The sequence below is a fragment of the Sinocyclocheilus rhinocerous genome, unplaced genomic scaffold (genome assembly GCF_001515625.1).
Source record: "Sinocyclocheilus rhinocerous isolate Xijiao unplaced genomic scaffold, SAMN03320098_v1.1 scaffold270, whole genome shotgun sequence".
Classification (NCBI taxonomy): domain Eukaryota; kingdom Metazoa; phylum Chordata; class Actinopteri; order Cypriniformes; family Cyprinidae; genus Sinocyclocheilus; species Sinocyclocheilus rhinocerous.
Genome location: NW_015653456.1, coordinates 117,858 through 131,304, shown reverse-complemented (window position 1 = coordinate 131,304; position 13,447 = coordinate 117,858). Strand labels below are relative to the sequence as shown.

Sequence of the window (13,447 nt, the reverse complement as noted above, 5' to 3'; positions counted from 1 at the left end):
AAACTGCAAAAAAAAAAAAAAAAAAAAAAAATGCTATAAAATAGTCTGTACAACTCGTGCTGTATTTACCAAGTCTTTTGAAGCCATTTGATTGCTTTGTCTGATTATCCTTTTCACGTTGTTTATTTAAAAAAATAATGGAAAATCTTTGATTTCAAGATTGGTCAACGCTATTGGATCTCATTACATAATTGATTGTGACACAGCATTTTGTATATGAGGAAGCGCTAATGGGATATGAGAGAAACGGCAGATTGGACTTTTTGGATGGACTTTAATATTTATTAGTGCCTATTATTATCGCTCCGTATTACTATTGCTCCTAGATAAACATGTCTTTATTTATGAACAATTAGTGTTCTGTATTTTTTTTTTTTTTATATGATCCCACCAACAGTTTGTGCGTAAACACAATTTGTTCATCCACTTTAATTCTCTTCTAACGTCTCATTTGTGTTATAATGGTATAGCACACTGCACCGATCCAGCTGTTGTGGGCCCATGTCGAGCCAGTTTTCCTCGCTGGTACTATGACCCTCTTAACGAAAAGTGCCATCGCTTCACCTATGGTGGCTGTGATGGCAATGAGAACAACTTTGAGACATCAGACAAGTGCATGGACAACTGCTCAGGTGTCACCGGTATGAATGGTGCTCAGGTTTCAACAAGATATATTAGTGATGATGGCTGAAGTTTATATTTGATGTATATTTCTGTCTGTCTTTATAGAAAATGATGTGTTTGCCAGAGGATTGTATGTAAGGGAGGAACTAGGAGAAAGCCAGTCAGGTAATCTTTGGATTTGCAATCAAATACATCTTATTTATCATTAATCTAAGGAGAAAGGAAGGATCCTAATGGTATTTTTAACAGCTTTTTGATCATAACAGACTTTTTAAAAAATCCTTAACTAGTAAGGATAACATCATATTTTATTTTGTTTTATTGTAGCTTATTTTATTTGCCGGTTTGATTTTTGTTTTGCAGAACAGCTATCATTTTTAAATAATTCTAATAACTTTCAGAACTTTAATTTCTATATTTGAGTATATTGGAGTAAACATCGAATATTTTTTTAATGATCCAGAATACTGTTAAAAAATCAATAGGATCCTTCAGAAGTCTAGATGAAGATGCAGCACAACATTTAGAGATTTCTCTCACATCTCAAAAAAAGAAAGAAATTGGAAATAATAGTCTGGTCCCTAAAGTGAATAGGACAGATCTGTGCTCTCAATTAAAGAAATGCATGTTGTGGATTGCCTTTTTTCCCCCCCTCTCAGCTTCTGTTGCCCTAGCTGTGGTTTTGGTTGTCGCCATCTTGGCCGTTCTGGCTGTGTTGGGTTACTTTTTCCTCAAGAACAAGAGAAAAAGCCATCAGCCTGTGGCCACCAGCAGTCCTCCAGTGGTGTACAGTGATGATGACCAACAGCTGGTCTACAACAGCACCACCGCCAAAGCATGACCATCTTTAAAAACTACATAAACTTTAACATATTTTCTGCCATATGGTCTGCCCCTCAGACTCAGTTAAGGGTTGCTGACCTTTACGTAATGCCATTTTAAATGTTTGGTCACTGAACCAGGTCTTTTATCTCAGGTCTTAATGATTAAGGTGTTTAATGTGGATTTTTAGAATTAGTGTATTATATTACATTGATAAAGACCCGTGTTTGTGGCCCAAGAGAGTTTTTAGGTAGAAATCACTCCTTATAGATGGTCTTCTACCATCTGACAAGCACTTGACAAAAAACATTGTAACTTTCTTTTTGTTTCTCATAAAGCCATATCATTTATCATTCGGATTATTTCTGAGGGGAATTGAAATGTCTTGACTTACCTCTAGAGGCTATATTAATATTTCTGTTACATTTTAAAGTACATATGTTTTTATGGTGTGACAATTCATTGTTTATATATGTGGAATGTAAGATTGTTTGTATTTTTAGCCCTATAAATCCACGAGTTCTTATTGCACTAAATTTTAAACGTTTGCCAGCTTTTTGCTGTGTTTATTCATATGAGTGCTCTGAGTGAGATTCCAGTTGTTGAGTACTGGGATGGAACAGGCTTAAACACTGGGGAGAAAAAACAAAACATACCAAACAAACCTACATTTGATGCTTTTGTGTTTCTCAATATGGGTCAAGAGTGTCAAATAATGACTAAAAGATGTCAAATGTTTTTTGTGGGTGGATGTGTTTCTTTAAGATATGCATCTGATTATTTCTGGTTTTGTTATGTTTAAGTATTTTAAACAGTGTAAGTGCCATTTGGTGAATAAGGACATGGATTCAGGAGCTCTGATTTTGAATAAAAGAGTTTCAAATTAAATTTTGCAGTTATGTTATGAACATTGTAGTGACAATCTCATGTGGAAATGCTATTTTTAAGGTGAATGGCAAGTGCCATATTTTAAGAACCGGTGGCATGTTCTGTATTAAATTAGCCAGCATTTAGCTTCTTTTACTGTAAGTTATGAATGAGTTCTCATTATGCTAACCTGAATATAAACATGCTGATAGATCTCGATATGTCTGGTAGACAGCACAGTAGCGACACTCACTGACAGGAATAAGTCACAGGTTTTGTGGAGGTAACTTAAACATAACAAAAATAAAACAAAAATGCAGAGTTTGAACATGGATAGAACATACGCTCTTAGCACAAGTACAAAAAGGCTAAATTCTATTTAGTGAACATTCAACATAAGCGGGTATAATTAACAAAAAAAGGTGAAAAAATAAGTCATAACAAGTGGAAGTTGTTGTAATCGGTGGGCTGCGATGGGAACCTGGTTCTCTAATTGTAACTCTTCACTGTATGACTGACTAACATTTCTTAGTGTCATTATCCACGTTGATCGTCTATACAGCTGCTAAAACAGCGTGTTGACGGCGTCATCAAATGAAACATTTTTCATGAATTGGAATGAATGTGTGCAAAGCATTGTGGGTGACTGAGGGACGCGAAGGATACACCTGATGCATCCTTCAAAACAGGACCAATGAAGGTACGCAAAACGAAGATCTTTCACATTGAGATGTCCTTTGATGGGGCTTGAAGACGTTGCAGCCTAGATGCTGTATGCAGCCTGAAATGTCGAGCAGCCCCTTGAGGAAAATATTCCTCCGTCTCATGCATATTTCCGTGATTATTGACCTTCTCTCTTGTCCACTAGAGGGGAATATCTCTTTGTAAAATTTTTATATAAAAGAATTCATGAAAGTTACAGCCTATCACATTAATGCATGCTTAGTATAATTGCTGAAGACAATTGTTTTGTCACAATTATTCACTACGTCATATTTATTTATTTATTTTTCAAATTTCAAAATTCATTTTTTTTCAAAATTACTTTGAATATATATATACAGGTGCATCTCAATAAATTAGAATGTTGTGATATGAGACTTTAAATCTTGTTGTTTTATGCCTGACTTCATTCTTCCCCTTGAATTACTTGATCAATTGACAATATAATGATTTTAGACAAAAGCCAAACATCCACCCAATGTTTCCATGGAATCTTCTGTCACTTCCAGCAAGTCTTGACTTGATCAGTTTTGTCTGAAATGCCTTGGTGAAAACCCAGTCGTTATAATATTCCTTTATTGTATCAGCCAGTCACTGCTCTCTCAGTGAACATGTTGCATAACAAAACAATCTGAACTGAAGGAAAAGGGTTGGCTCTCAACTTAAAAGTCAAGGGTAACACCTACACTGCATAACTGAAGGTAGAAAAAATATGTATCTGTTATAGGAATTAAAGGCCATGTGATAGTTGACATTCTTTTTTCTCCCTTTTGCTTGATTTTTTCTTTTAGTTAGCTGAAGAGCTTTGACGTCACATTAAACAGGTTTTCTTTCTCAATGTGGGATGTTTATGTTGTTGCTTGTGAGGAGTCAGGATTAGTAAGGATTGTGTACTTGTAAGCAGCTGCAAGGACATGTCACCTTTTTACCATGACAGTCTTTCTGGTTTTGGTTAAAGACAGTAATAGCGTGGTAACAGAATTAACACACCTGTTCTGCAAGGAAGGTTGCGTAGGTTGACAATCATGTTTGTGGCATGTCTTGGCGTGTTTTGTTGCAATGTTCTTGATCTTAATCTTGATAATGACATATCTGAAGACTTGTAGCAATGTTATGTGAAAAGACTCTATATTTATAACGAGAAGAATAATGTTGTGTAAATAAACTGTGATGATGGTTAAGTTGACTCAGTATGAGACGTACTTCCATAAGGAGTATATACTTATGTGGAAATGTTCATTTTCACAAAAAGGATAAACTGTTACCTGTGCATTTATGTCTGCATTTGTCATCAAATTAGGACATTCATGGGACATGGTTTCATTTGTGCCTGAAAATTTCAGTTATATGGTGTTTAAAGTTAGAAACGTCATAACCTAACAGTGAAAGCACAATGTTCCACCATTCATTCATTCATTCATTCATTCATTCTAAATAACCAATTAAAATGTGATGCTGATGATGATGAATAATAGGAATATGCAAATTAAAATCATGATAAAATTATGGTAAAACATTTTAAAAGAAAATTAGATTAATTTTAGACAAAAAAACTCAAATTAAAAAAAAAGAAAATGTAAAAGTTTTAACAATAAAAAGGTAACAGTAGGCTATGTATAAAATATAAAGCACAGTTCAAATACAGTGAAGTAATTATGTTCTATGAACTGGAAAAAGAATTTGATGAGCACACACACATCCTTAAGCAGACTTTCAAAGGTTTTCAAAAGCAAACGCTATTAGAACTAGATATGTTTCATTTTTTGTGACCTTAAAATGAAGGAAGTTAACTTAAAAAAACTTCTAAATTAAATATATTGATCCGATGAGTGAATTTTTAAAAGTAATGTTTACTTTATAGTAATGTTTGTACATTCTGTCAAAAAGATATTGAATCTCAGAAGTGGTTACTTACAAAGAATGTAATACCAGGTTTTGAAAATGTTAGGTTTGATGTTTTTATGCAAAACTAATAACTGAATTTTTGTGCAATAATATTTTAATTATGGGTAAGTTTTATTAACACAAATGAAGATTTGTTAAGGTTGCTCCAAATTTCGTGGCATTTAAAAATTATTTAAAAAATTTTTTTTTCAATCCTTACAGCAAAAGATGAAAAAGAAAAGTGCCTTTATACTCTCCAGATTACTTAAAATATTATTGAACCATCTTCCCTTAAGTTTAATATAATTAGTTTTAACAAGCTTTATATATATGTTTTTTTTTTCAGTGTATGCTGCTTGGATTTATTGTATCAGTGTTGTTTAACAATAATAATGATTGTTTGTTATTTGAAGAGCTTTAATAAAAGTAAAAATAAAAATAAAAAATAAAACAGTTTGCGCATGCGCACTCGTTCACTTTCGAAAAAGGCGGAGGGTTACGGGAGGAGAACATGATCAGACTGTCATCATTACAGCCACAAGCAACAAACGGAGGAGTTCGGGCTGAACTGTCTTTTTATTGTCCTCTTTTACATCGACAGGATATTTTTGTTTCACAGAGACTTTGTTAACATAAATGCAACTTTATCACGGATTGTTCGCTTGACGTCTTTCGAAGTTTTTTAACTTTTCTTGTATTGGTAAGTGTTGCAGGAGCTACATCCTGCGTTCCTAAACTTTATTTTAGATGAAAGATTTTAGTTGTTATAGTACGTTCATTTTGTAAAATTACACAACTGAAGTTATCTGCCTTCACTGATATTTTTCGGGAGGAATCTAAAGAATTTGGGCATAGTATTCACAAGCAAACTACAAAAGTTGAAAGTTTGTGTTAAATTGCCATATGTTTGTCACCCGTAAGCGACAGTCGCTTGCAGTGTGGACGACAGCTCTGAGAATAATTACATGCATCTGTTATTACGCGATATATTTTATTATTTTAACTCATTTAAGTCACTTCTCAATTTAAACTTTTGATGGGATTATTGAAAATAAAAATTCAAAATGTCTGACTGTCTACATAAAGAACTATAAGCAGCTCTGTCAAGCATACTGTCAAAGTCTGATACCATATTAAACAGTTTAAACAAAGAAAAATTGTGATGTATAATTAGGTATAGTTTATATTTCAGATTCTGCACTAGTCTTAGATTATTCATCCAAAGGACATAGTAGTTTAAGGAGAATGTTGTTTAGCAGAAAGACTTCAGAGGTAGAAAGACCTCTGATCCGAGGAATGAAGAGTGGTCACTGTCTATCAGTCTATCACACATGATAACAGTTGTTTCACAAGTTTCTACAAGGAAGAAAAAAAAATGGTAATGCAGTGCTCTGCAGAAAAACCTTCAGTTGTATAACACATTTCAGCCAGAGAATTGTGAAAGAGGCAGGATTTATGACTCAATATCTGACTAATGTTCTCAGTTATTATAACATCTTTACAAAAATAAAGTTCCTGCCAGTTTGCTTATCATGTCACTACAGGCTTTGTGAATTTCATCACGATTATGTGTGGAAGATGCAAAAAATGCCTTCAACTACCGTTCAAGCTCTCTTCCCCAACTTCACTGCCAGGGACATGTACACATATACTGGCTGTATCTAAAATGTAGTTAACAGCCTGCCTAGTCAGCATTTTTGGGCATCATTAGTCACACTGTATTTTTTTTTTAAGTTGTCAAGAAAACAAAAATAACTGGAATTGTAGTCTTTCTACTTAAACATTTAATATTTTATCCAATGTTAGTTGCTGTGTCTTTGTAATTATTTGTGGAATTTCAGACATTTAACTTGTGCAGGAAATCTGCTCCTCATTGTAGTTTATTATGGTGAAGAACCGCCCACTTGACAGTAAAGGAGCATCTGACCTACATACAATACACAGAGACCCGACCAGTGATTAGTTCTTCCTCAAAACACTCAGCTTGATTCATTGTAGCCAGCATGTGCAATAAGTGCTCAACTTCAAACAAAACCGGAAATCGAGGGGTTATGACGTCATTGGTAGGCAACACAATGACACTATAGACACGGTCCGTGTCACTAGTTAAAATTGCTTATTTCTCTGGATTTAAACATTCTTCGAAACATTTGGGATAATGGAAGTACACAAGTCAGCAAAATATATAGCACGGTTTTTGGATATTTTAATTTAAAAATCTTACATATTGTGCCTTTAAGCTGTGAGCTGAGTTGACTCTTGAGTATGTCTAAAGCTTCTTTTACAGATATTTTGGAAAAATGTCTGGAAAAAATTGTGTTGTTCTGTTGAAAAATTGTTTTGGCCTTGCAAAATTTTGTTTATCTACATGACCGGAGCTTTTCCTTAATCTGTGCTCTTATACTTGAAGCCCTGCACTTTTATCACTACAACACACACCCTGCATTAGCTCTGTTCACACGTTTTGGCACTCTGGCTTTGCATTCACGGAGAACAGTTTTCAGGAATTTCAGGAACTCCAGTGTTGATGCTATTGCTCCCAAATGCTGTCCAGGTAGCCATCTCATTAGGTTTGAGATATAGCCACTGATTCTTGGCACTAACAGGTTGGGGAAGTCTTTGGTAATGGGTCCCATGTGAGAGTGCGTTAAACCTGTGATAGAATTGTGGACACACCCGGTTCCTTTTCCAGTCCTGCCTGGGGCCGGCTAGGGTGCCAGACGGCTTCTTTCATTTCCTGATCCTAGACAGATAAGGAAGGACCGCTCTGTTTAAAAAATGCACTTGTCGCCAGTTTGTAGTGAAAGTTTTTTATTGTTGCTTTTTGGAAGTTTCCACCTCAGTGTTTCCCACAGACTTACACTCTATGTGTGGCGGCACTTCCCCTGGGGGAAATATATATGCATATAATGTAAATATAAAACAGCAGACAGGCTTATTGAAAGTGCAAATTCATTCTCTGCCAGCAGGAGGCGCTTTAGGAGCGGCAGAAATAGCGGTTTCCCCGGTAACAGCTGAACACAAAACAGTGCTGAGCTCATAAACGCTGCTTTATCAGGCATTATAGGAAAGATTAAATGAAAATGACATCAAAACTTTTCTGAAGACAATCGGTTCCCTTCAAAAAAGATTTATTTAAAACATTTATATAAAAACACCCGTGCCGCCTTTTGATTTTGAAACGTGGAGTGCTCATGCTTATTCAACTTAGTCAAAGCCTTTTGGAAAATCTATTTGTGGCGGGCAGTGTTGATATTGTGGCGGGCCGCCACAAATAAATCAATGTATGGGAAACCCTGCACCTCCTAGAAGGCTTCCAATCCAATATGGAAGATAACTAATAGCTAGAAATAGGTGAGTAGTCCAAAATATGCAGTAGTGGGTTCTTGTTAGTACCGCAGTTCATCTTTTTTATCACCAGGGCAATTTGATGTCACTAAACAAACTCTGTTCATTGACTAATATTTGCCTTAGCCTGATATTGGAGGCTTGTTATTTGACTGTTAAATCTGCTGCTCTTTGAAATAGACTATCAGTCAAAGGTTTAGACATATTCATTCGTTATTATCACTAGTTATCTCCATTTTACAATAAGAGTATGCTATGCAATTACATAAATGGATGTATGGTATTTATGTAGTGAGCAAAACTGTAATTTTTATTAATTTACTCAAGGAGTTCTCGTGTGCTGGGCACTTTTTGGGCAACTAAGTTCATAAGTAGACTCTGGCACATTGTTTACACTAATTATAGCTCATTTCAAGCATTTAAGTGTAAACCTTCACATCAAAAGGTCTTTAAGATAATGAGAAACAAATTCAATCAAGGATGTCTAAAACTTTGACTGGTGTTGGTGTACTTGTATTGGCTGTGTCAGGTTTTCTGAGCTATGAGACCAATGAAACACAATCGGTAGAAGTACAAACAATAGGATGGTGTTTGGTCTTTCTTAACCCTTCCATTCCTGTGGATTCTTTGTTAAAAATGACTGTTTGGACAGCATGGAACAGATATTCCTCAGTTCAGGAATTTCACAGTACTTAAGCATCTTGTGCATTCTTTCTTCTTTTAAACTAAAGAAAATGATCAGTTTAAAATGAATTTCAGGATGACAATATTTAGTTTTAGGGTGGAGGCTAAACTAGAGAAGAGAGTGTATTATTGATTTTGCTTTTTAGGTGATTTATTTTTTTCTTTTTTAGATCTACTACAGAGCAGACTTACATGGTGACCTTTTCACAGATGGACAAGCCGTTATTAAAACAGGTTGTGTGCCTGTTGCAAGCCATGTTCATCCAGTCAGTGTTATTGACCTTATAAGTGCACAGAAGAACATACTGTAAACCCAGGGTTTACAGATGTACAGTGTAAAATCTTAAAACTTTAATAGCCTTTATTATTATTTTTATTATTTGTATTTGCATTTAATGAATAAAAAAAGACTTGTTAGATGAGGGAGACATACAAAATGTCTAGTAACCTCCAGGAGAGGTTTGGGAGGGACTAGTAGCGCATCAGATTTCTTGGAAGCAGTCATCATGCCCGTGTGTAAACATGCAGAGAGATGTCTATCTGTGCATATTTTTAGTTTTCTGTGTCTATTTCCTATAATTGCTTCCTCTGGTAGTTACCGACCTTCAGTGACTGGACAGAGCTTCTTGGAAGCTTTTCAAACTGTGATATGTTGTACGTGTCTACATTATGTGACACAGTAGGGAATGGTATGTGTGTACATAATGTAGCCTAGAAAGTGGGGTAATATCATACTTTTTATTTTCCATAAATTTTCCCTGAGACCTCACATTTTGTCACATGGAGTCAGTTTAGTTTTTCTTGACCATTTCCACCCTCTCTCTTATGTAGTATTAGACGTTTTTTTGCTGCCCCTTTAAGAGTTGTATGTAAAAAGTATCTTTGCATATGGAGGTAGGTACAGTGCTTACAAGCTTAAAGGAGTAGTTCACTTTCAGAATGGAAATTCTGTCATCATTTACTCACCCCCCACTTGTTCCAAACCTGTATGAGTTTCTTTCTTCTGTTAAACAAAAAAGAATATATTTTGAAAAATGTTGGGATCTGAACAGTTGATGAGCACCATTGACGTCCATAGTATTTTTTTTCCTACTATGGAAGTCAATGGTGCTCATCAACTGTTCGGATCCCAACATTTTTCAAAATATTCCTTCCACCTTGTAATGTAGCACATCTGTATTTGTATTCCGTGTTTGTGTATATCTTCTTGTCAGTGTGCATAGGTTAATGTGGAGCTACGTAGATGCTCCCAGAATAGGCCCTCTTGTATCTGTGCTTTGCCTTGTCATGTGATCTGGCACTGGGCTGTGAGGGGCTGTTTGTTCATTGTTGTTCTCCAGCTGTGTCATTTAACCCCCCATCCCTCCTTTTAGCCAAGCCTGAGGGCAAGATTTAGTTTCTTATTTCGCCATGTCACATCATGCCTGCTTTTTGGAGCTTTAGGAGTCACTTCAACTTGGTGAGTGTCATCAGCGTTTCATGGGCACTTTTTTGGGGAAGTCAAAATAAACTTGTAGTTGTCTCTAAATGTTAAGATGGAATAGGAGAAAGTAATTTAACATTGATGAACACTGAGAACTTTATTTAGAATAGTTGGAAACCACAGATGCAAATATAGTTCATCACGCCATGACAAAATGTCACCATCAGCAAACCACTGGAAAAAATCTTCAGAGAGGAGTATACCCATCAGCATTCAAAACCTCTCTCTTGTAAACTAGAAGTAGTAAATTGACTTATGGCTCGTTAACGTGGTGGCAGATTTAAAAGATGAGAATGGAAATCCCCCACAGTAGTATGGGAAAATGATTTGTTTTGGGTTTGACTAGATCATGATCTTTTTGATAACCAAGTGTTAATAACTCAGAGTAACTGTGGGCTGCAATGTGACCATGCACAACTTTGTTATTGTTATTGCTTATGTTATTGGTTAAACATAAGTGGCTTCACTGGCTTGTCTTGATTAGCCACAGTTTTAGCCTTTGTCCTTCTTTAGCCTTTAATCATGATTCTAATTGTATCGCCTTTTTCATTGACAGATTACTATAAGACAGTACAGGTCTGAATTATCAATTGAACTTAAAAGCAAAACATCACGTTGCCATGAACAGTTACAGCATAAATGTTAACATTCTTTCTCCTATCCCAGCTTAATATGCAAAGACAACTAAACTCTATTTTTAATGTCCTATTTTCAGTCATCCTTTAAAGCAGTCAACACGCTGATACTTAACTTAACATTGTCAATGAAACAAGAAGAGACACAGTTTGAGTGTCATTGTTGTAGCTTTTTAATCTTAAAGGCTGAGGGGTGTAAGTTCTGTGATGTTAGTGACAGGATTTTTTAAAAAACAAAGATTGTTTTCAAAAAAGATTTCCTCAATAGTCCCCCAGTCTGCCATTGGGTTAATAGAGAGATAGTCCTGCCTCAGAATGGCTCTGTCAGGCTGGTCTGGATGCTCAAACAAACAGAGCAGTGTTTTGATTTATAAGAGCCACAGTGTTTGTTTACACTTTCTCTTTAAGCATAAAATACACTTCATTTTTATGCATAGGCTAGGGTATGCATAAAGTGCACAAGAGGAGAAAATAGGAGAAAATATTTTCAGTAAAATTCATACACAAATACAAAGTTCATACACACGCCAACAAACTACAACAGACACGTTCGTCGAGTTTTGTCTTATCAGTGTGTTACCCCCGTTGCTGTCTGTTGGTGTTGGTCGGTGCTTGTTTTTGCCAATTGAACATCTTGAATTGGCGTTTGTCAGGTCTTGGAACGTATGAGACTGTACTCGGTCAGCTGTCGGTGTTGCTCTGCACCTGCAGGTGTGGTGTGAATTAGCCTTAAGGGTGATGGATTTTTGTGATAACCTACAGGTAAAGTTCTTCAAGTAAAGGGTAGGTTACCTCAAAAATGAAAATTTCATCACTTACCCTCTCATCTTTCGAAGTCCATAAGAAGTTTGTTCATCTTTGAAACATAAATGACGATATTTTTAAATGAAATGTGGAAGTGTAAGGTGAAAGTCTGTTCAAAGTTAATTAAAAGTACATGAAGGCATAATGAGTATAATTCATATGAATCAAGTGCTTGAATCCATGTCTTCTGAAGAGGCACAATCATTTTTATATGATGAAAAGATTTAACTAGTCTTGACGCATGAGAACCAATGAGGTTTGTTTTTGAATATTGCTCAAGCACGTTGATTTGAGCTTCCGCAAATCAATGAGGTTTGTTCTTAAATGTCAAGGAAGTAGGGTTGAGCTTCCGTTTATCATATTTGATGTATTTGCATTTTTTTCAATGAATGTGAACAAAAGCCTAAATTAAATTTGTTCATCATAAAAAAGCAATTGTGCCTCTTCAGAATATTTGTATTAAACTGCTCGATTCATATGGATTACGTTTACAATGTCTTTATGAACTTTCTAGGGCTGCCACTAATGACTTTTTATTTTGATTAATCTATTGACTAATTTATCGATTAATCTAAACAATTAATTTCTCACCAAAAAAAATCAACAATTTTACTTAAAAATATTTTATTAAACTGTATTTCATTAAACCAAATGAAATCCATAAGTAAAAAAGTAAAGTGCAACATAAAGTGCAAGAAGCAAGTGTCCATCTCATAATCCAAATCACTGAAATCAAAGTTCAATATTATAGTGTAAGAATGACAACATATCAACGTGTTCTAGTCTACTAATAACAAAATTATAATCAAAAAACACTTTTTAAAGGAGTATTTACCAGAAATATTATTTACCAGAATTTATTTAGGAGAAAAATGTAAATGTGCAGTATTTCTGAAAAAAAAAATATATATACTTTTTTAAAAATTATTTATTTTTAAATAAAATCAATTAATTGGAGATGCTTTTGATTATTAAAATTTAATGGAACCATTAAAATGGAATCCAGAAAATAATGGAAAACAGAATTTGGTAAAGATAAAACTGTAAAACTCAATTAATTAGACAGGCTTTTTGATTAATAAAATTTAATTTAACCATTAAAACAGAGTATAGAAAAATGAAAATGGAACAAAACTGAATTTGGAAATAAAACGGATTTCATAGGGCCCTATAATTATAATAAATTTTTTTGTGGTAATAAAAATAGATGTAAGTGAACAATAGCCTTTAAAATTACTTAAAATACATATATAATAGCAATGAGGCAATAATAATTAGTTCAAATAAAGTATCAAAAGCAAGAAATCATATGGTTTTATTGAACAAAACTGTTAAAATACATAATGTATTATAAACAATAGAGCTAATGTACATTACACATTACAACAAAGGCCTGCAGAGGGTGCCAACGGCCTGATGATTATTTTTACACATTACCGTGCGATCTAATGCTTGTTTAATATTGACCAAGCCCATTTAATTCAAATGTCCAATTAATCTTTAATATTTTGCCATTTCTTTAGGACAGTAATGCTACAGCCACTGTAATTAAATGAATATGTGGACATCAAAA

General features: G+C 34.6%; 2 protein-coding genes across 3 annotated transcripts in view; both read left to right on the top strand.

Annotated features, from left to right (window-relative positions):
• The window catches only part of spint1b (serine peptidase inhibitor, Kunitz type 1 b), a 16,718-nt gene extending 14,384 nt beyond the window's left edge, over positions 1–2,334 (top strand). For both annotated transcript variants that reach the window (XM_016521859.1, XM_016521860.1), the window contains 3 exons: positions 471–641; positions 730–789; positions 1,284–2,334. In XM_016521859.1, the coding sequence (XP_016377345.1) occupies positions 471–641; positions 730–789; positions 1,284–1,465 (413 nt within the window). In that variant the 3' untranslated portion in view covers positions 1,466–2,334. The remainder of the gene's footprint in view (positions 1–470; positions 642–729; positions 790–1,283) is intronic.
• Positions 2,335–5,280: 2,946 nt separating this feature from the next.
• Positions 5,281–13,447, top strand: part of LOC107715685 (pleckstrin homology domain-containing family G member 3-like) — a 64,685-nt gene continuing 56,518 nt past the window's right edge. The window contains exon 1 of the mRNA XM_016521858.1: positions 5,281–5,620. The gene's annotated coding sequence lies outside the window, so the exon portion shown is untranslated. The remainder of the gene's footprint in view (positions 5,621–13,447) is intronic.